Source organism: Micropterus dolomieu, linkage group LG02, assembly GCF_021292245.1.
Source record: "Micropterus dolomieu isolate WLL.071019.BEF.003 ecotype Adirondacks linkage group LG02, ASM2129224v1, whole genome shotgun sequence".
Lineage (NCBI taxonomy): Eukaryota > Metazoa > Chordata > Actinopteri > Centrarchiformes > Centrarchidae > Micropterus > Micropterus dolomieu.
In genome coordinates, this window is record NC_060151.1 from 8,619,391 (window position 1) to 8,640,707 (window position 21,317).

The following is a 21,317-nucleotide window of genomic DNA, read 5'->3' on the forward strand; positions in this document are numbered from 1 at the left end:
TCTCATTTAAATATTATTTCCAAAACAAAGTCTACTTGAAGAATGGGATGGACTTTTAATAGTAGGCTAATCACAGATCCGGACAGCACAAATGGACTTTCATTTGAAACACTGACAGGATGCTGCAGTGAATAAAGGTTAAAATGCTTATGTAATAATTAGATGGGTACAAGCATTGCCATGGGGAGAGAGGGCGAGGCTGGCAAGTCCTTTGAGTTACGCAATGATTTCATGTAATGGCTCCCCGAGGAAACCTTGGCCCGTATGTGCACAGCATGTAGTATTTAAACACTGACCTTTTTATTAATTGCCAGCGTATTCTGTCCTACTTTTCAAATCAGTTTTAATCAGGCAGCTCTTGGGACTCACAGGTGGCAACAGCGAGACGCAGCAAGCTTCTGACCAATTAACACTAATTAACAGAAGTCGCCTGACCCCTTCGCATTGTCAAATCAAACACAGAACCTGCATATCTAGGACCAACGCCTTATTAGCCAAAACATAAGAAGATGAATTATTATTGTGCAAAACCTCATTTCATTTCTTTAATTTTTGCCTTAATGGCTCAACACCGTTGGTGTTTCTCAACGGTCCAGATGAAGAGAACACCTTCGGAGCAGGCCCTGCCGAGAGTCACCTGCTCTGATGGAAGGATAAGAGCTGTTTTCGGTCCGCTTGTCAAAAGCAATATACATGTAAAAGGTAAGATCGCGTTCTTTGTTGCAATACTAAATGTCCAACCCATGAGATGGATGGCAGCAATGTTCTGGAATCGTTTCAGTAGGCTACAAAGTGCTCACTCAATTGCTTACATTAAAAGTAGGCTCTCAGCATTTGCGTTGAATCCATCAATAATGTGTGCATTGTTTTTCTTAGACATGACAGGGGCCACAATCCCAGTGCCTCAATCGGAGGGGTCCTGTGGCGTGAAAGTGGGCAGAGAGAAAAACCAGGTCCTCTCCTTTTACAGCACATATGACAGCTGCTATGCACATATTGAGGTAAAAAGAAAAAAAGGGCGATGTGCTGAAGTTATTGGGGTTGAACATTATGTTTCTCTTATATACAAATCAAGGCTCTCTCCAGCATTACTAGTTTATTTGGACCCTCCCCAATTACTATGATTAACAAGGCACTCCCTTCCCAACAACATTTTTAAGTGAAACACTTTTGATTTGTACAGTGAACCATAAACTTAAGTGCACAAGGAGTTGAAAATATTGTGTTCCAAATTAGACCTTAGTATATTAATGGAATAATAATCTTCTCCTTGCCACCAAATCACACAATTGGAATTAACAATTGCCAAGTATGGCCAACAACAAAATAATGCATCCTGTTGACAGAATATTCCAACTGTCTTGTGTCTGTCAACTGATTTGCAGATTTTATTTATTTTTTCTTTTTTTACATTTTACTGATTTTGCTTCCTCACTATCCCAAAAATGTTTTGACTACCCTCTGCTCAGCAAAAAGAAAAGAGAATTTTTAGAACCTGCTCAACCCCCTTTTAATTTTTGCTCAGTCCCTAACAGGATTGTGGGACAATTTAAAGATCACAGTGGCAGGGTTCTCAGAGAAAATATGGAAATGGTGATTACCAGTTAGTTCAACAAATGTATGGATTTCTTCACAATAGAAGGGCTACTTACAGATTTGAATGATCAAATTCTTATGTTTTTTTGTCTTGTGTGTAAAGCACATTATGCATAGACACATTGGGTGGTCATAAACTACATTACCATTTTATGGAAATACGTGTGTGTGTGTGTGTGTGTGTGTGTGTGTAAATGGAAAAATGGTATGTATGGCTTCAACACCCTCATTGTGATCCTCAGGGCAGCAAAGTGATCATCCCTCTGCATGTACAGCTGACCGGAGAGGATCAATGGTTCAGGGTAAATATCAGCTGTCCTCTGATAAAGACATACAGTGAGAGGACTCGACTTATCCCAACACGTGAGTGGAAACAGCTGAGAAGCGGAACAAGCTCATTGACACGGTTATATTTTCTATCTGAAGTCAGTGCTTATTTTATTTTTGTCCATTTCATCAATCAAAACTTAAAGTGGCATATTTTCCTTTGGCGCCTGGTCGAGAGTTCAGAATCATTTATTTACAAGTGATGCCATGGGATGATTGTACCTGTCATTAACAATACAATGAGGGTTTGGACAATACAGTGTATTCTGTCTTCTCCAGCCTTACCTAGAAATTGTGACCTACATAGACCTCTACGAGTGAACTGTGGACCGCAGCGCATTTCTGGTGATACCTGCAACAAACTGGGATGCTGCTATGATGCTCAGGATTTAATCTGCTACTACAGACTCGATAGTAAGATTGCCATATCTATCAAAGTACTCTATACATAGAAGTTATTTTTTTTCGTGATGAGGTACATGAATTGACCTTTCCTCCAAATAAGAGATGGTCAACACTTTCCTGTGTGCTAACACTCCCTCTAGCCTGCTCTCTGGACGGACACTTTGTGTTCTCAGTAAAGGCCACAGACAGAGACCCGCCTGTCGACCTCAGCAGCCTCATGGTCAAGGATCAGCCACAATGTTTCCCTATGATCACCACCCCAGACATGGCTGTCTTCAAGATTGGAGTCACGGACTGTGGTGCAAAGATGACTGTAATGCTACTTAAGTGTTAGATTCCAAAATGAGATGTCTGATTAAAAATATCACCTTTTTACAAACTACAGTCACATGGGGTAGTTGATATGTTTGCTTGAGTATTGAATTCTTTTGTCTCTGCCTGGCTTTCAGGTAAACGGAGATGTGACGTTCTATGAGGTGGAAGTGGAAGAGCTGCTTACTGAAAGTGTAACCAAAAAGTTGCCATTTAGGTAGTCATTTTTTCTTTTTTGCAGTTTAGAAAATGTTGTTTTTTTTTTTCCCTCACACTTTTAGTATACTAGTGATGACAAATGTCCTGGTAAGTTTGAGGTTTTTAGTCTCCAGGTCCAGTGTGCATATGACGCATCAGATTTAAAGCGTGCAGCAGCCTTGCAGCCCTTGTATGCAGTGACCAACCCGCCGCCTGTGGTTGCACTAGGAACCATCAAAGTGCAGATGAGAATGGCCAAAGGTAACTAAAAAAGGAGCGCAGTATGGAATCGCTCAGTGAGTTCTGCATTGTGTCCTTTAGAACAAAACCTTAGTGACAGTATTTGTGATTTGTTCCTCTAGATGCATCTTTCACATCCTTTTTTCCAAAGGAGCAGCTTCCCCTGACCATGCCCCTGCGTGAAGCTACATATGTAGAGATCTCTATTGCCCAGCCTTCCCCAGACCCTACACTTTCCCTACGTGTGCGGGATTGCTTTGCCTACCCTGCGTCTGAACACTCTGTGTGGACGCTGCTCTATGATGGGTAAGATGGAGTTAGTTACTCTGGTAACCTGAGATGAGAAACTGGAATCGCGTGCATAAGTTACTGAGCAGCTGACAATTTCTTTTCCTCCTGGATAGATGTCCCAACCCTTCGGATAACATGAGGAGCTCTGTTCCTGTGGACCACATGGGGAAGACCACCTCCCTCTCTCAAGTCAGGAGGTTTGATGTCAAGACCTTTGCCTTCTTGGACCCTCTTACAGGCCAACCAAGTGTGGAGGAAGTAAGGTCATCACATCTGTGTATTTCTATGATATAAAAGTGTGCATCTCTGCAGACATGGCTGTGTTATCTCTTACATAGATATACTTCTACTGTTGGGTGGAAATCTGCGCAAATGATGATCACTGTGCACAGAGCTGCACCATCATTTGTAAGTATGTTACAGTAGGTTTCACCTGGTACACTATATGTGTTATTAAACTTCTGCCTCTCCTCAAACAGCATCTGAGGGTGAAAGACAGAGAAGAGAGGTGATGTCTGAGTCCCACCAGGTCATGGTGGTCTCTTTAGGGCCACTGCTGCTGGGACAGAACAACACTGAACTGGAAGCCAGTGCATGTGTGAAACCGAAGACAAGTGCGTCCTGCACAGAGCAAAGCTATAGTTAGTGTGGTGGAACGACGGCAATACTTGAATTAAATGGGTTTTCTCTGTTCCTCAGTGTTTCAGGTGACGGTGTATATGCTCTCTGGTGTTTGTGCCACCCTGCTATTGATCCTGCTGTTCACTGTATGGTCATGCATCAGAAAAGCAGAAGCCAGACGCACAACAAGCTTGTGATACACAAGTTGAAAGTGAACAATCTCAATAAAACAATTCACTGTAAATGCAAACTTGTTATGGTACTGTGTAATTTTAAGGAGCGAGTGCTCCGACCCTGGTGTGACCGTTCCAGCGTAAAGTTATTAGTCATAAAATCCACAGCTGTAGTCGATCACTTCTAGCAGTTTGTTTTTTGTAAATCAAGCCAAAAGTGATCCTGCATGTCACCTTTAATACTTTGTTACCAACAAATGTTTTCCCAAATGTCTTATGAGCTGCTGGTAATTAAATGGTCATGAAAAGTTAATCAGAATAAGTTTATTAACAACAAAATGCTCAGGTTTATAATGTAACTAAACCCAATCTGTGAAATTAGCCTAGAAAAAGTAGACTCAATAAGGTCTGAACTTTCTCTGTGCCCTCAGCAGAGATATTCTCTGTTTATCCTCCTCGAACTTTTTCCTTAGTTCAGCAATATCTGAAAGGGGGAAAAACAAAATGCAGTTAATTTCCTTCAAACAATAGCATCTTTCAATCTGGACCTTATTTTCCCATGTTGTGTCTGATTTTTTTTAATTGGTCCAATATTGAGCGAGACAGGGTTCAACATAATCCTCTGCATCCTGTCAAAGTGTGTCCACTAAAGTGCTTGTTTTTGTCACTGATAGGCTCAGGTTGTTGTGTATTTTTACCTCTACCTATTGTGACTTTAGTGTGTTTAACCCTTTAAAACACCAAACTAACCAATAGCAGCAGTAGACCAGAAATTCCCGTGTTCTGTGAGTTATAATTGCTGTTTTTATCAATAGAGTCTGGTGGCTTTGACAAGAGTGATAGAGCGACTGTTTCTGGTTAAACAAAAACCTATAAGCCTGTCTCTGACGAGGCAATATTGTCCACAAGGATTACATTGCAGCCCTGTTTTGCTGCATCTGACTGCAGTGCGATTGCTCAACACTGGACCTTTTTTTTTTTTTTTAATGGTCACACAATCATGAAAAAATAGGGTCTAGGTTGAAAGATACTGAAGTTACCCTTTAAGGGCAAATATAGCCTGCAGATGAAGAAAACAATAAACCAAACTGGCAACTTACGTTCTTTCTGTGTGTTTCTGTGTTGCCAGGTGTAGAAGTTCATGAGCTCCTTCCTCTTTTTCTTCCCTCTCTCTTTCTGTAGAGCCCTCTGGTTGGCTGCCTCACTGTGGGGGCGGGCCTTGGTACCCTTGTGTCCTCTTGTGACTTTCACCCAGCCCTCTTCATCCTCTTGTTGCTGCTCAGCCTCCTTCTTCAGCCTCTTTGCATGCTGTGACAAAGAAAACAAACCCAAGTGGAAGTCATGTGCACTGTTTGGGTGGGTGAGGGTGGAGAAAGAGCTGCAGAACTCTCACCTCCTCTTTCCGCTTGTCGTAGTCCACCATGAAGGAGTCGACTATTTGTTGCAGCTTGTCCGGCTGAATAAAACACTCTGTGTACTGCTGAATCCATTCTGGCATAAGAAAGCGCAACACATAACATGAATGTGTCATACAATTTCTGCGTGTGTGATCAACAAGGACGTGGCTCACACTGAAATTGCAATACCAGGTTCATATTTAATAGAATTAATGCAAAGCAACACAAAAACAGCCATGAAGTGAGAAAATAATATTAGATTTTGCATTAATAAAAACAAAAACTCACTCTGTACTCCTGTCCTCACTGGATGCTTCTCTGTGCTGACCACCAGCGGCACATTATGTGGGTGTGATTTAGCTGCTGTCAAACTGGAGGAGTTTTGGAACACAATGTAGCCCATTTTGAAACCCTGGAAGGGACAGAGAAAACAGTGGTAAAATAATGACCTGAAATATAATGTACATGTTAAATACAGTTAATGTTTGCTTGTGGTGTTACAGAAGAAAAAAGTCAGCTGTAGAGCTGCAACAATTACTCGATTAGTTGTCAACTATATTTTGAGAATCATTTGTGATATGTCCAAATTCTCTGATATCAGCTTCTCAAATGTGAATATTTTCTCGTTTCTTTACTCTTCTAGGACAGGGGCTTAACAGGACATTTGAAGTCGTCATCTTGGGCTTTAGGAAACACTGATCAACATCTTTCACCAAAGAACTAATCGATTAATCATGAAAATAATTTAATTAATTTAAGAAGAATGCTGTATGCAGCCTTGCTCAGCAGCAGTAAGGACCAACCTGTTTTTCAGCTGGTTTAAAGAACTTGGAAAGCTTGGGTCCAGACTCCTCAAAGGAGCCCGGGTGGTCTCTCAGCTCCACGGTCTGAACACAGCCGAACTGCGAGAACAACTCTTTGACAACACCCTGAAACAAAAACAGCACCGCAGGTCTGCAACACTTAGTAGTCTGAATTTGTATGAGGAGAAAATAATTATATGATTAACATGTCGTCTAGACCAGACAGTGAGACATTCATTGAGTATAAACTATACCTGTGAGCAGTATGGAGGGATGTTGAGCACGAACAGAGTCCGGTCCAGTGGTCTGTGAGAACTCTTCTCAGCTCGGACTCTGTGCTCTTTCACATACAGCTTGTGCTGTGCAACGCTGTCGGAGCTAAACTGTAAGGGCAGTACTGCGAAGAGAGAAAGGAAAACACAAAATAACCTAAAGACAACACGTCACTCTGTATCAGTAACCCCCGAGCGATCCCTGGCTAACAGGCAGAAGAGGGCTACAGATCAATAACCACCCACACCGCGTAAAATGACAACAAACACTTCTGACCGAGAACAAATCAGTATGCTAGCGAGAGGCTGAAATTATTATTGTTAACTTAGCCAATTATTACCCGTAAAACCTCCAGGAATAACACAAGGCTGGCTACTGGCATGTTTCTTCTTGGACGGCGCCATCTTGTTGTGACCTTTCACACCGGAAGTACAACTAAAACCAAGTACGTAATTTTTTCTACAGAAACACAACACCACTAAAATTGAAACGACGGCGTATAAAACTAAATTAATTAGACATATACTGTAATGTAAGCGTGTAATGGAAAATAATCAGATACCATTATTAACATATTGCACAGTTTTTCTATTTTAAGAATTTCCAAACGCAGCCAGTTCACCATAAATTGTCTTATAAGATCTCGTTATTTTTACATAAAGATTACAGTGAGAAAACAGTGCTACATTAGCATTTCTAGCACGAGCATAAATGAAGGATTTACTTAGAAGGTCTGTTGCCAAATGTTCACATAAGGAAGTCAGTAATTTTTGTTGTAATTGGTTATAAGGTAAGCACAACTATTCAGCTTAATTCAACACTGAAACTTTATAAAATATACAAATACACATATAGTAAATATGTAACATATTGAGTTCCATGTCCAAAAATAAAAGGGAAATCTAAGTAGCGTAATCTAAATTTATTAGCCAATTAAATCAGGCTTCTAATAAATTCAAATTGTCATAGCCCTTGAGAAGCTGATGTATAATTGCATTACTAGTCTGAAGTTTTGAGAAAGCCTGCATGCTGAAGGTATATGACATTGACCTCTAGAAAAACACCATCATATTGCAGACTGGAAAGAGGAGCCTCAGACAACATCTACAAAGCTTAATATTTAATGGAGACATTTCACAGACAGATCTGACTTCGCTAATCTTTTCTTGACTGACCTACGGAGAAAGCAACCGAAAGTAATTTACAGTCCTTGAACATAAATCGAATGTAATGTGTACTAGAAAGAATTAAACATATACAGCTTCAAAACTGGATAACCATGTAAAAACAGTGTCAAACGGCGCACACAAGAATCTGGATGAAACAAGCATGTTGAAAACAACTAAAATATCAACATAATATGACTGTTTTTGAAAAATGGTTGATTAAAATGGTATATTAGTGTTTGTCCATCCCTGATTTACTCACACAAGTGTTTTCAGTTATTTTGACTCATAAGACCTCTTCTCAGATTAAAGTTATGGAAACTTCTGGTGAGGATTTGCTGAGGACAATTGCCTGTCCTGCCTAATCAGGTAGATATGTTATCTACTGCAGTCTGTACTTCCCTTTAAAAAAAAAACAAAAACAAAACAAAAAAAAGTTACAGACAATAAAACTGAACACACCTGTGTGCGTGTGGGCCTTAAACATAACACATCTCTTAGTAATGACAATGCTGCTCAGTGTCTGTCAATTAGTCTCCTTTTTTTGGGGACTCTGGGTTGTAGGTAGAGTTAAACTGGAGTATTAAAAAAAACCCTCAACATATCCAAATGGGCTGCCGTTTAATTGACAAAAAAGAAAAGAAAGCCCTACACATCCAGGTTCATTTGGCATCCCCCAACACATTGGATTAAAACAACAAATCACATAACTTCTTTCCATCAGTTGATCTTAGGAAAAAACTGGTGACATTCGGTTACCACAAAACCAAAAACAAGATAATGCATATCCATGAATGTCACGTTCAAAGAAGTCATGTATATCAAATGTGTAAAAATGAGTTTCATATGAGAAAATGCAGACTGCCTGCTGTCACGGTGATAAACACAGTTTGTATGTGAACACTGAGAATGCAGTAATATGTTCATGAACAGTGTATTCACACTAGACATGAGCTATATCTTGATGCGAAAGGCGGTGGCCTGTGAGCTGGGCGGCTCAGTGGTAGAGGTGGACTGTGCAGTGGACTTGAACAGAGCTTTGAGGATGGTCTGGGGGTCCACTTCTGGAGTGGGCTGAGAGGAGGCTCGCTGACCGGCTGGGCGAGACAAGGAGGGGGGCAGACCGTCTTTCTTTGTACTGCTGCCTATGCCTGGAGTGTCACTAAGCCTCCTGTAGGAGTGAAGGAGAGACAGAGATGTCACATTTCCTGAAGAACTTAAAAATAATAGCTGCAATCATTATGCAAAAAGCATGGATAGCGTAAGCCAGAAACACAGCAACAGCTAATGGCATTCACATTTCAATGGGAAGCTCGCTTAATTGCATTACATTTTGGAGCAATTTACTGTGAACAGTACATCCATAGTTTAGACAAAATAATCCAATAACCAAAAGTGAGTAAGTGCTTCATAAAAGGCAGCTCAATTTAGCCCTGAATCACTTGTGAAACACTCAAATGCTTGTTCAAGAGTGAGTAAATCCTGCCTGGATAATCACTAGGCCTGCGTGATACGGTTTAAAAAAAAAATAAAAAATTCAGTGATTATTTTGACAGAAGTCACGATTTGTGATGTGATTCACAATTAGTGGGAGTGATATTTTTTCCATCACAATATTTCATTTCACTGAATGATAACTGTATGACATTTATTAGGGCCTGTACCGAAAAACACGTTTTCTTACATCTGGAGAACAAGGACAAGAAGGCCGGGGCATCTCTGCACAACTACAGCACTTCATTACAATGCATTTTTGCCACACATTAGACATTCATCAAGAAGTTGCAGCTTCTGCAATTCTGATATTGGCAGATGGCCATATTGCAATTTGATAATATTTCAATTAACTATGTAGCCCTAATAGTCTTTGCTTAAGTACTTGCAGGGGATTCTTTGCAAATTTAAGAGAAGCAATGCTACTATCCTTTATACTTAAAATAATTAAATGCTTAAAGGCTAACATGACTTTCAGTCACTCAGGGTTGAGACAAATTACAACTCATAGGAAATATGCGACATTAAGTGTGAGCTCACACTCAGTTACAGATTCATTTGAAATTAAGAGATAAAGCCTTGCAGGCTCACTTACAATAGAATGGGCTGATCAGACGTGATGACATTTCCCTGAATATGGAGGTTACACTTCATGGGCTGGCCTGAGGGTGGACAAGAAATAAAATTTATATTTAAAAATAAAAAACAGATGATGCACAGAATCAATCAAACTATCAATCTGGTTAATGGCCATCTCAGTGATGCTGACTACATCTAACTTGGCTAATCTTCATTTCAACATAAACACTTTGTTTTACAAACATATACAATGATGACTCTAACTTGCAACCTTCATACTAGTAGTCACTGACCAACATGCAAAATAGAAGCCAGTGCCCAAAACCCAGAGAGCCATTTGATGTGTGTGCGTCCTTGTTACTGGCACTCACCGTCCAGGCAGCGATTGTTGTACTTCCTGTATGCACTCACAGCGTCGTCTTTGCGCACAAAAACCACTTCAGCTACGCCCACCTTCACCAGCCGGGCTCGCTTCAAGGCCCCGCACACACAGAACAGTTCCTGAACAAACAGATGGGGAGTACAAACACACACAGAATGTGTCATCACAGCGCTGCAGCACTTGGCACACCGTCGAATATCAAGCATAACAAAACTGTTACTGCCGATCAGTGTGATTTACTTACAACTATGTCTTCCTCAGTGACCCGGGGATGCAGGTTGTTCACTGTGATTTTTGTCCCCTCCAGAGGACTGAAAGCAGGCTAGGAAGAAACAAAACACCACATGATCAAGCACATGCAATTAAAATGGCTGACACGCATGCCAGCATGCTGGTAAGGTTAACATGTCAAATTGCCTGATAATCCTAAAATGAATTACTAGGGTGAGCACCAAAAACTGACAGGCGATCAGCATCCAGATCCGCTATTTTATTGTGACGGAGGAGGCATAGAGGGAGTAAAAGTAAAGTAGAGGACTGGGTTCAATTCCTAGCGTGGAAAAATATTCATACAATATAAAATATTATTTTCTAACATAGGTGTCTTTGATATGATGAGTTACTTAAGAGCTTATCTACAAAAGGTTAGCAATAGCTAATGTTATCGCTTACGAAATTATAAAATCTGGGGTCTGCTTAGTGAAGTATGGTTAGCCAAGGGAGTCTTTGATAAATAATCTGAAGCATGCAACACTACGACTAACAGCTTTCAGTGTAAGCATTTCTAATTAACATTAAATGGCTTACTAAACTATCAATCAACCTTAACCTGGTTGGTGTCTCTCAATAGGCTCAATTTGAAATGTATGTATCTAACATAAATACATATTATGCTGAATAATAATATTAGGTGAAGATGCGCTACAAAAGGTGGGGAAGGAGGGCATCCTGAGCTACTGATGCAAGCAGGAATATTCACCTGTGGGGGAGTAGGAGCTGTTGTGCTGCTTTCTGCTGGGCTCTGCTGGAGAGTCCTGGAGACTGGTTGCAAGGCAGCAGGTGAGGACCGAGCAGCAGCCATGCTGGTGCTGGGCCGGGTGGGAGCCACAGGGACGGGAGGACGTGGGGCCGTGTAAGCATCATTTTTAACCACTTTAGTGATTGGGGCTGACATGGAGAATGAAGAGCCTGCTGCACTGGACTGTAAGAAATACAGGATTGGAAAGAAGAGTAAAATTTCATGGGGGAGACGGACACTGGATGTGCAGTAATTTTAAGTATGTGTTTGAGTCCCTGTTGATTCAGACGGTATGGAAGATCAGGTCAGCTGTCATGAAGCAGCTCTTACCCGTGACTGTAGCATACTATTAGCCGTAGTGATCTTCATTTGTTTACTGGGAATGCCATCATGCTCATTTGACACAGGCTGTGGGAGACAAAATATTCCATCTTAGTACCATGTTTCACAGTCTAAACCATTATACAAGGCTTTGTCATGTTTAAAAATGGCAACAACAAAAAAAAAAGAGCTCTACCTGTGTAGCTGCACGTATTCCACTTAACATCCCTACTGGACGTTGCTGTAAAAAGAGGCATCAAACGTCAAAGGACAGTAAGCGTGTCAGTGTGCAGTTACACTTCAACAAGTATATATACACATGCAATGATTGTTAAAGAACAAAGAAACTCATTTTAACCTCACCTGGATGGTCTTGGTTATTTTCAGGGGTACTTCAGCAGCTGCCTGTGTCTGTGTGCCTCCAATGCTCCTCTTGAGGCTCAGCCTATCGCGAGCATCCATCATTCTCTTATTATTGCTCAGCTGTGGCGTTACGTTGCCCCTCACACCAAGTCCTTGTACATTAGGGGCAAAGTGCCTCGTGTTCACACCGGCAGGATTGTTGGTGTGTATCTGTATCTGCGGCACGAGTGTCTGGCTCTGTTGCTGGTGCGTTACTGCTGTCTTTTGAATGGTCTGTGCAGGAACACTGAACTGATTCAGCCCCTGTTTACGGGAGTTGATCATCTGACGAGCATCTTGCACTCCCCCTGCTGCTCCTGCTCCTCCTCCTCTTCCGCGTATTTTGAAGCGAGCATCTTTCTGACCCAGCTTTTCTCTGGCATCTTTCACTTGAAACGCTGAGGGGAGACAGGAATAAGATGGCGACTTAGTATTCATTTCCAAAACATAAACTTCACTACTGATTTTTTACTGAATATCATTTCACCAAAAGGAAGGATCCTGATCAAGTATTTTTATTTGTCTAGGAAATAATAGTGACCCTTACCTGTTGCTGCTCCTGCTCCTCCTCCAAGCCGCTGTCTGACATCATTAACTCCAATCTTCTGCCGGGCATCAAAGCTCTTGCCGATGCCTCCTGCTCCCCGTCCAAACATGGGTCTAAGAGAAAAAAGAAGCTTCTTTAAGTTCATCAATGGTACTCTACTTGTATATATTCTATCCATTAATCTCATATCTTTTAAATATTTTTATATTTACATAGTTTTATGTTTTGTTGCGCACCTCGCCGTCAAAACAAATCCCTTGCATGTGTATAAACATCTTGGCAGTAAATCCGATTCTGACTGGAGTGCTCAGTCAATCAATCGATATTTTTTACGTTCCCAAAATATTATGCAAGTTTTAAATATATTGGGAGTTACACTTACAAAGTAAATTATTTCCTTTAATAATTATTATAGATTTATTTTCCCCCACACACAGTGCAGAAGGAATGCGCTCAATGTTTGCTTATTGGACTTAATTTGAGAATATAATATCTTCTGTTCTTTCTCACACAGTGGATGGACAATATCAAGACGTTCTAAACATGAATGTGGACAAGGCACCACCCTAATATAACCATATTTGTTCAATACGTGGGAGCAAAAACCTGTTTTGCTGCCAACATAAATATTAGCTTGCTGACTAACGTTAGCTAACCTGAAGCCTGGCGAGTGAAGCTACAAACATCAGCAAACTGGTCGCAGGTCCTGAAGTTTCTGCTAGTAAACATGCAAGTTTGGTTAGAAAACGGGAGTTAGTTGAAAAATCAATCACGCTTTCCAAATTTAGCAATGAATGGCTTCAGGCGTAAAGGCCTAACGTTAAGTAGCAGCTACTACTACTAGCCTCGCGTTTACAATGTACTCGCTTCTGGCTGCAATGGGCTAACGTTAGCCTACGCTGGTAAAATAGCTACAAACATCTCTCAATTCTAGTTTAGCTTTTAGAAATGCTACTACACGTTGGCACATCGTTAATGAACGTACATCCATCAATGCATTGATAGTTTAAATACCGTTTAGCTGGTGCCTTGAGATGAATACCGCGCTGTCGTATCACTTCATCCAAAGAGACGTCTGCCATTTTCTCAAACTGTCTCACAGCGCATGCGTGCATGAGAAGTTTTAGCTGTGGATACGGGAGCCGAAAAGAGTCAGAATGCAAAGTGGCTGTCGGGTGTGATATGTTTATTTCTTTGATTTTATATCTTTTGTGTCATGATCGTGATATTAAAATTTTAAAATACACACTGATGGAATTTTGAAACACACAGACTACACTGATTAAGAAAGTAACCGTTGTCTCGTCACAAACGAATCATCTGTGATCGATTACTCTTGACAAAATGCAACTCCCGTACGTGCCTCGGTACCCATGAGCCTTTGCGCCACATTGTCAAAACAAGTACAGTGATCTTGAGCAACATATATCGTTTACAATCATAAAAACACTGTTTAACATTATATTCACACCAACTATTATTCAAGACACACACGCAACTGTTGGTAGGAACTAAAATGAACTACTGTCAGTGATCTTTGGTTGGCACCGTAGCAGAGAACACCTGGGCACTGTGTCTATGTCGGTCTTCGGCAAACGACTGGTTATGCCTTAAACTGATGAGTAAGGAAAATAACGACGCGGGGTGACGCCCGTGTCCTCGTGCAACTTACGAGATCAATTTTTGAAAGGGTAAAGGTCTGCCTGCTGAGGTGACTTGCCTACTTCGCGAGATGCCTCGTGGGACTAGGACCTTCCCCGACTCCCATAACTGTTAAAAACAAGACGAACTATTATTCGCGAGACAGAACCGACGTTAGGCGTGATGTGATTAGTAATGGAGAGTAACTGTATTCAGATGTTGGATCTGTCACATGGATCTAGCTACACATAGTCTGTATAAAAAGGGTCTACCTCACTATTAGAAACATGTAATATATATATAGGGGATTTAACGCAATGTCACAACAGCTTTAAAAGTACAGCACATAAGTTAGTTGAACAACATTTATTTTAAATATGTAATTTACGGGACTGTTGATTTGTATTGAATTGAAATCCTGAACCCTAATATAATTTAATAAGTTTACATATAAAGCTTAGTTTTTTGTTTGTTACAAATATTTGGCATGAGAATCAAACATCAAAACAAGAAAAACTCGAAGTCCCAGAATGCAGTAGGGCAGATCCGAAGTGCTGGGTCGATGTACTCTCGCTGTTCATCGCCGCTGCCTCACGTCGCTGCTGTCGCGCGGATCCGTTAGCAGCAGAGAAGAGAAATGGCTGCAGCTCTGTCCCGTGCTCTCAAACTGCCCGGTAAGATGCGCTACACGCTTTTCATCCACACAGATAGATAGATGAAACATTTCAGCTGACATTTTACTGAAACCATCCTCATGTGTTTGGAGGAGGTGGTCTGTGAGGGTCCTGTACTGCTGCGGCTGCTCTGCTCTCATACACAGTTGATTCATTTGATGCGCTGTCTCTCAGACAGTCAGCATCTGTGTCATGTCGTCCCAGATTAAAGGACGTGTTTTCCAAAGGATGTAGTTTAAGACAGATGTGGGTTTCTGTGTGTGCGGAGGAGCAGCGCATCTTTCCGTTGTCTTCTGCCTTTCAGCTAGCTGCTAGCTAATGTTCAGCCACCATATACTGAGCTGCTGTTGGACAGTAAACAAGCAAAGCGTATTATAAATATTGGCTGAATCCAGGCAAAACATTACACTGTATATATAATAACGGCACACATGAAACAACCAGGGATGTGCACTACTTGTATTATTACAATAGTATTTTTTGTGGTATTTAATAATTTGTTGAGAGGTCTCTAATTATGAGCAAGCTACAATTAGTATATTTATGTTTATATTATTATTTAAAATAATAAAATTAGCCTTTATGTAATCATTATAAGCTGTATTATTATAATTAGTAATAGCAGTAGTGTAAAGATGTTGCAGATGAAATAATAAAACAGTAACTTTACTCTTATTACTGTTTCTGTAATAAGGTAAACTACAGTATACAACAGCATGTTGTCCTGTGTTAGCTAACTCTGAGTAATAAGGGACAGTACTTGAGTAACAGGCATTGTTGGACAGTAAGACTACGTCACAAAGCGAAAAGCGCCATTCAGAGTAAAGGAAGGATACATCTATAATATACCAGTACCAGCATAATGTACTAGTATCAATAATATATCAGTAGATTATCACAATACAACGATTACTAAGTCACCTACTCTGACTCAGTTGATCCTGACGAGCAGCCTCTGTGTCTCTGCAGGGAAGAAGGGCTCCGAGCTTGGGGAGTACGACCCCCTCACCCAAGCAGACAGCGACGACGACAGCGAAGAGGACGACCTCGTGCTCAACTACCCCCGTAATGGCCTTGGCAGGGACAGCTGCCTCGGCACGGGTCCCTCAAAGGTGCGGGGCGGCAGATCTGGGAGACTTGTGGGGGCCCAAGACGAGGCACAGGAGGACGAGGAGGAAGAAGAGGACGTGTGGAGGGAGCGACTCCCCAGCAAATCCAGACGGGACAGAGACGACATGAAAGGCATGCAGTACTGGAGCAACAGGGACTCGGGCAGGGACAGGGCTGGGGAGACAAGAGGGGGGCCTGGGCCGCTGGGGGGCACTGGGCTCGGGGTTCACAGTACTGACGCGGAAGAAAAGAAGATGAGGATGAAGAATGCTGTCCGGAGTGCGTTCTTCCTGGTGCCGCTGGTCTGCGCCACACTGCTCGTGCTGCTGTGTGCGTTCCTGATCCCGTGCCAGAAGGGAGATCTGGAAAAGAGGCTGCAGTGGGAGAGAGCACTGGGAGACGCAGGAGGTACAGAGAGGGTCACTGCAGCTACATTTCCAGTAGCAAAATAACTGAAGAGTATTTACATTTAGCATGAAATGAAAGTAAGAAAATAAAATACTCTAATAACGCTCACTTTATGAAGACTTACTTGGGAGTCTCTTGTCCGTGTAATTATACCTGATTGTGAGCACCACTCTGTCTACCATGTGTTCGGTTTCAGCATGCGCTACGAACGTGTTGCAGAGTGGCACTGTGGCTTTAATGCCTGCACTTTAATCACCAGTATTTTAGAAAACAAACATGGACAACTGAGCCAAGACATGTGATTCACACATTTACTTCCCCCATTTCCCCCCCTGCTGATTCAAAATGTAGGTGGACAAAACACTTTAATACAACCTTATGCAGAAAGTTGTTAAACCGGTCGGTAGACTTTTAGCTCCAGTCAAACACTGACGTGCACTCTATTAGTGGATGCCATTCATTTGTTATATATTTTTTTCCGTCCAGGTGTCACTCCACCTGCACTGGCGCTGTGGGACGTCGATGGGGATTCGGTGGAGGATGTGTTTCTGGGTGTTACCGAATGGACCAATGACACCCATCCTACACAAGGAAACAAAAGTATGTGAACAATTCTTTGAAAAAGCTTGGCCTGGTTTGTTTCTACCCTGTCAGGTGTTTTATTATAAATAGAGGCCTTTGAGATAATAAGGGAAAGAGAGAATGGTGGAAAAACAGACTTGTCGTGTGCATGTGTCCTCCTGAGCGCTACATGATAGGTAGCTACTGTGCTGAATGATGTAACAAGACTCTCTCCTGATTTTATCCTGCTTGTCCTGAGCCAAAAATTTCAACTTTAATGTCTCCTTCTTTAACCTTTTCTGCTTTTGTGTTTTTCCTGGTTTTATTGATTCACTGCATCTTTCCTTCCACCCAGTTTACAGTGCGGTGGCCCTGTCAGCAGTCAGCGGCCAGGTGCTCTGGAGGAAAGTCATGCGCGAGTCTGTGATGTACATCCAGTGTGGTCTGCAGTACAGCGCCCAGCCCTCACCTGTGGTCCTCCTCATTGGCAAATCCATCCTCATGGCAGTCAATGGCACCACAGGTTAGAAATCAAGCCACTGGCTATGTCTAGTCCACTATTTTTCCCGTGTAGAAGCACTGTACCTGATCGTCTTCGTCTGTTGTCTGGTTGTTCTGAATGCTCATGTGCAAAACAATACAGATATTTGAGCTAAATTTCTCTCAGCCTCCAGCTCCCCATTCAGACAAAAGAGGTAAGCCAATAGGCGGTGGGCGAACTATACCATGGTTTCACTTGTTGGGTTTTTATTTTTTTTCATGGGGGGAACAATAAAGGGTGTTGGGACGAAACTTACCAAAGGGAGTTTGGGCATGGGTGGGACTGAGAAAGTGTTTTTTCCCCCTGATCTTTGAGTTAAAGAGAGTGAAGTTTATTGCACCGCCACGCTTCAGTGGTGACGACAAGAACAGCATGCCTGTTGGTCTCTTTAAAGTGAGTTAGTGATGAGTCATACATCAGTAAATAGCCTGACTCTACGGGTGATCCTTTATGATAAAGACACAGAAAAATAGAAATGCATGGCAAAAGTAGCACCCACTCCAACTTTTCACAAACCATGTATTTAGGGAGCTCACGTCTTATTAAGAGGAGCCTGGCTCCTCCTGGCTCTCCTGTAATTCGCACCCTGTCAATAGGTTAAACTCCATGTGAGAACAGGTCAGTAAAGGTGACCCCCTGTCGCAATGAAATCCATTTAAAACCGAGTCAAAGAGTTCTCCTTTCGCTCCCCAGGGTCGAACTTGTGGTCGGTGCAGCTTAAGAACATTGAATCCCAGGCGGTGTTACTTCCAGACCTCCAGGGTGACTCGGTCCCAGATCTGCTGATAGCCACCCTGCCTGCAGATGAGGTATAGCTATGACAGCCACACCCCTCTCTTCCTCCTGAACATATATATAAAGTTACACCGAGGCACTTAACTTGCACTGCAGCACAACTGCACTGTGTGAAACACAATGATTACACTCTAAAATGACATAGTCTGTTTTATCATTTCTACTAGTAGTATACAAATAAAGTCACTTCTTACTATTCTGATAATACTTTGATCTAAAACACTTGATTGTGAGTCTCTTGGTTGTATTTCAGCTGATTTGCTTGAGTGCATCTATTAAGTCCTTTTAATCAAACAATCCAGTTTATAGATTGATAGATATGAATTTCACTCATTCTCTTGTTTATAGAGGGACACACATTTAAGTTGTTTTGAAATTTCACAGCTGCCGACTCTCATATATCCTACAGCTAAATAAAGTTGTGCTTCCGCTGACAGTCTCATAATAGCGTCTATGTTTCATACAATGGTATATTAGTTTGTCATAAGGGATCAAGAGCTGAAAGTCAACACAATGATGTTCCCAGAGCTTTGCATTCAGTGACTACAACCCTATTTCTGCCGTATTCGTTTTCAGTCTTTGGATCTCTCCCTGACCTTGATCTCTGGGCTGACGGGGGCAAAGCTCGGACGTCCCGTGCCTTTCAACCTCACTGGACAAGGAAAGCTGATTGGTCCTTTGCTGCACGAGACACAACTTGAGGCATACTACATCTTATTTGGACTAGGTAAAGGAATCAACCGGCAGTATAGAGGTCTTAACATCACTGTGAAAGGGACTCAGTCACCACGTTTGTCTGCAATAGATACACGACTTTGTGTCATTGCCTTTTTCCTCAGGTAACGTAGAGGCCATCTCTCTGCGTGATATCTACTTTCGTGCCACTGGCAAAATGCCCATAACTGAAGAACTGAGAAGGAAGGATCCAGGATGGGAGGCACTCAAGAAAAGCAATTCCTCCTCCTTCATACACATTTACAGGTACACCTCATTGACTGGCACATGGCTCTATACAGAGGCTTCTGTGTTAAATAATAAATAACCTTTAATCACTTGGTATGACCTGCTACAAGTGGGACACCTGAATGTCTGTATGAGTGCAGATTTTAGATTTAGGTTAAACTAAGAAATCCTGATTACTGGGGAAACGTGGTCTCCAATTTCCAGGGAAAAAAGATGACACGGACTTGTTTACTACCGGCTTATTATACAATTTACGACTGATATAAGCCAAAATCACAACTTTGTTGTCTTTCTAGAGGATCTGAGCGTGTGGAGTTCCTGCTCCCTCTTGTGGCTGGTTTTGGCAACTACCACAACAGCCTGGACACGCTTTCCAACCTTAAAGCCTCCAAAAGCGACTGGGTGCTGGTGTTTGGATCCAGCAAACTGTCAGTGCTCAGACAGAGGGACATACGTAAAGAATGGACTTTCAACTCGGCTCCCATTCACAGGTGAAGCCCCGCGAATCACTATGTCGCCACCGACTGAGTTACTTTTACATGCCTGTCACTGCCAACAATGCTACTGTTATGACAAGAATACAGAGAATCATCTGAGGTTATCAAAGTTGGCGTGTAGTCAGCTTACAGTCTTATATTTTATCTTATACTTTGAATCAAATTAAGTCATTAATGTACCGTAAATCCCAACATGAAAACACTGTTTAAGCTTTTTAACTGATGAAAACAAAGTAAGTCGTTTGTCAGAATTTTGTGATACTTCCCTAAAATATTTCTTTGCCTGTCACAGCCAACCAGCCCCTGGACACTTCAATGATGATGGGATCCTCGATCTTTTCATCCAGCATTCAGCCAACGGCATCATGCAGGTAAGACAAAGTCAAATTAATGCAAGGGCTCACATCCTGAACAAGAATTTGTGTTAAACTGCTCCTTTTGTTTTGTTTGGCAATACTGTAAAAATAAGATAAAGAGTCTTGAGTCTACAGTTCTGTGCAAAGAGTTTAGGCAGGTGTGGAAACAATGCTGTAAAGTAAGAATGCTTTCAAAAATAGACATGAAAAAAGGTTATATTTATCAATTAACAAAAATACAAAGAGAGTGAACAGAAGAAATACCAAACTCTAAAGTAATGGGTGGTGATGATGCAGTGGATAAGACACATGCCTTTGGTGTGAGAGAGCCGTGTTCAATTCCCCACAGTGACACAGTGAGCAAGACACTTAACCCCTCGTTGCTCCAGAGGCGTGCGACCTCTGACATATATAGCAATTGTAAGTTGCTTTGGATAAAAGCGTCAGTGAAATGAATAAATGTAAATCTAATCAGTATTTGGTAGTATATATCAATTATACCAAACAGGTGCTAACGATCACCAATTCAATGAACTCTCATTAACTGAGACAGAAACAGCTGTGTAGGAGGAATACAACTGGGTGAGGAACAGCCAAACTCACAAGCTAACAAGGTGAGGCTGTTGAAGACAGGTTACTGTCAAAAGTCATACACGTTGGTAAGACTCAGCACAGCAACAAGATGCAAGGTAGTTATACGGCATCAACAAGGTCTCTCGCAGGCAGACATTTCAAGGCAGACAGGGGTTTCCAGATGTGCTATCCAAGCTCTTTTGAAAAAGCACAAAGAAACGGGCAACGTTGAGGACCGTAGACACAGTGGTTGGCCAAAGAAACTTACTGCAGCAGATGAAAGACAGAACATGCTTATTTCCTTTCACAATCTGAAGATGTCCAGCAGCTCAGAGCTGCAGAAAACAGTGGGTACACCCATCTACTGTCCGGAGAAGTCTGGTCAGAAATGGCCTTTACGGAAGACTTGCGGCCAAAAAGCCAGACCTCTGGCATAGAAACAAGGTCAAGCAGCTCAGCTATGCATGAAAACACAGGAACTGGAGTGCAGAAATGGCAGCAGGTGCTCCGAACTAATGAGTCAAGATTTGTCAGTAAAGCAGGGTGGAGGTTCTTTGCATTTCCACAAATGGAGTTGGGGATTTGGTCAGAATCAACGGTCTCCTCGATGCTGAGAAGTACAGGCAGATACTTATTCATCATGCAATAGCATC

General features: G+C 41.8%; 3 protein-coding genes, 1 long non-coding RNA gene and 1 other non-coding gene across 6 annotated transcripts; 2 read left to right on the plus strand and 3 right to left on the minus strand.

Moving 5' to 3' along the window:
- The first annotated feature begins 411 nt into the window (after positions 1 to 411).
- On the plus strand, positions 412 to 4,240 carry LOC123985392 (zona pellucida sperm-binding protein 4-like). The gene is made up of 12 exons (XM_046072872.1): positions 412 to 702; positions 877 to 1,001; positions 1,839 to 1,959; positions 2,203 to 2,337; positions 2,469 to 2,641; positions 2,778 to 2,857; positions 2,966 to 3,099; positions 3,201 to 3,384; positions 3,483 to 3,627; positions 3,708 to 3,777; positions 3,849 to 3,983; positions 4,069 to 4,240. Exons 1-12 carry the CDS (start codon positions 510 to 512, stop codon positions 4,185 to 4,187), a joined length of 1,614 nt encoding a protein of 537 aa, XP_045928828.1. The 5' UTR covers positions 412 to 509; the 3' UTR covers positions 4,188 to 4,240.
- A 232-nt stretch (positions 4,241 to 4,472) lies between these two features.
- rrp7a (ribosomal RNA processing 7 homolog A) lies at positions 4,473 to 7,101 on the minus strand. The gene is made up of 7 exons (XM_046072896.1): positions 6,977 to 7,101; positions 6,618 to 6,760; positions 6,364 to 6,489; positions 5,849 to 5,972; positions 5,557 to 5,654; positions 5,264 to 5,471; positions 4,473 to 4,647 (listed from the first exon to the last, which is right to left on the minus strand). Exons 1-7 carry the CDS (start codon positions 7,038 to 7,040, stop codon positions 4,562 to 4,564), a joined length of 849 nt encoding a protein of 282 aa, XP_045928852.1. The 5' UTR covers positions 7,041 to 7,101; the 3' UTR covers positions 4,473 to 4,561.
- A 640-nt stretch (positions 7,102 to 7,741) lies between these two features.
- On the minus strand, positions 7,742 to 13,717 carry poldip3 (polymerase (DNA-directed), delta interacting protein 3). 2 transcript variants are annotated; one of them, XM_046072887.1, is made up of 11 exons: positions 13,560 to 13,611; positions 13,202 to 13,260; positions 12,546 to 12,658; positions 11,960 to 12,396; positions 11,793 to 11,837; positions 11,606 to 11,683; positions 11,237 to 11,458; positions 10,502 to 10,579; positions 10,247 to 10,376; positions 9,892 to 9,958; positions 7,742 to 8,973 (listed from the first exon to the last, which is right to left on the minus strand). In XM_046072887.1, the coding sequence occupies exons 3-11, from the start codon at positions 12,652 to 12,654 to the stop codon at positions 8,757 to 8,759; spliced, it is 1,383 nt and encodes a 460-aa protein (XP_045928843.1). In that variant the 5' UTR covers positions 12,655 to 12,658; positions 13,202 to 13,260; positions 13,560 to 13,611; the 3' UTR covers positions 7,742 to 8,756. The 2 variants fall into 2 exon arrangements, with proteins under 2 accessions (XP_045928843.1, XP_045928838.1); XM_046072882.1 differs by lacking the exon at positions 13,202 to 13,260 and having other exon boundaries at positions 13,560 to 13,717.
- Positions 13,718 to 14,150: 433 nt separating this feature from the next.
- Positions 14,151 to 14,304, plus strand: LOC123967533. Its single transcript, XR_006824258.1, has one exon. It is a non-coding gene; the product is annotated as a U12 minor spliceosomal RNA (small nuclear RNA).
- A 233-nt stretch (positions 14,305 to 14,537) lies between these two features.
- On the minus strand, positions 14,538 to 20,390 carry LOC123985444. Its single transcript, XR_006828665.1, has 2 exons — positions 15,786 to 20,390; positions 14,538 to 15,204 (listed from the first exon to the last, which is right to left on the minus strand). It is a non-coding gene; the product is annotated as an uncharacterized LOC123985444 (long non-coding RNA).
- Positions 20,391 to 21,317: the final 927 nt, after the last annotated feature.

Coding starts and splice junctions, on each gene's coding strand:
- LOC123985392 (XM_046072872.1), top strand. CDS start 510: ATGAATTATTATTGTGCAAAACCTCATTTCATTTCTTTAATTTTTGCC. Junction 2,858..2,965: donor ACCAAAAAGTTGCCATTTAG/GTAGTCATTTTT, acceptor TGAGGTTTTTAG/TCTCCAGGTCCAGTGTGCAT. Junction 3,628..3,707: donor GCCAACCAAGTGTGGAGGAA/GTAAGGTCATCA, acceptor TCTCTTACATAG/ATATACTTCTACTGTTGGGT.
- rrp7a (XM_046072896.1), bottom strand. CDS start 7,040: ATGGCGCCGTCCAAGAAGAAACATGCCAGTAGCCAGCCTTGTGTTATT. Junction 5,973..6,363: donor TTAAACCAGCTGAAAAACAG/GTTGGTCCTTAC, acceptor TGTCCCTTCCAG/GGTTTCAAAATGGGCTACAT. Junction 4,648..5,263: donor CAGAAACACACAGAAAGAAC/GTAAGTTGCCAG, acceptor TCCCCCTTTCAG/ATATTGCTGAACTAAGGAAA.
- poldip3 (XM_046072882.1), bottom strand. CDS start 13,660: ATGCACGCATGCGCTGTGAGACAGTTTGAGAAAATGGCAGACGTCTCT. Junction 12,659..13,559: donor CTCAAGGCACCAGCTAAACG/GTATTTAAACTA, acceptor TTTTTCTCTTAG/ACCCATGTTTGGACGGGGAG. Junction 9,959..10,246: donor CAACAATCGCTGCCTGGACG/GTGAGTGCCAGT, acceptor GTCCACCCTCAG/GCCAGCCCATGAAGTGTAAC.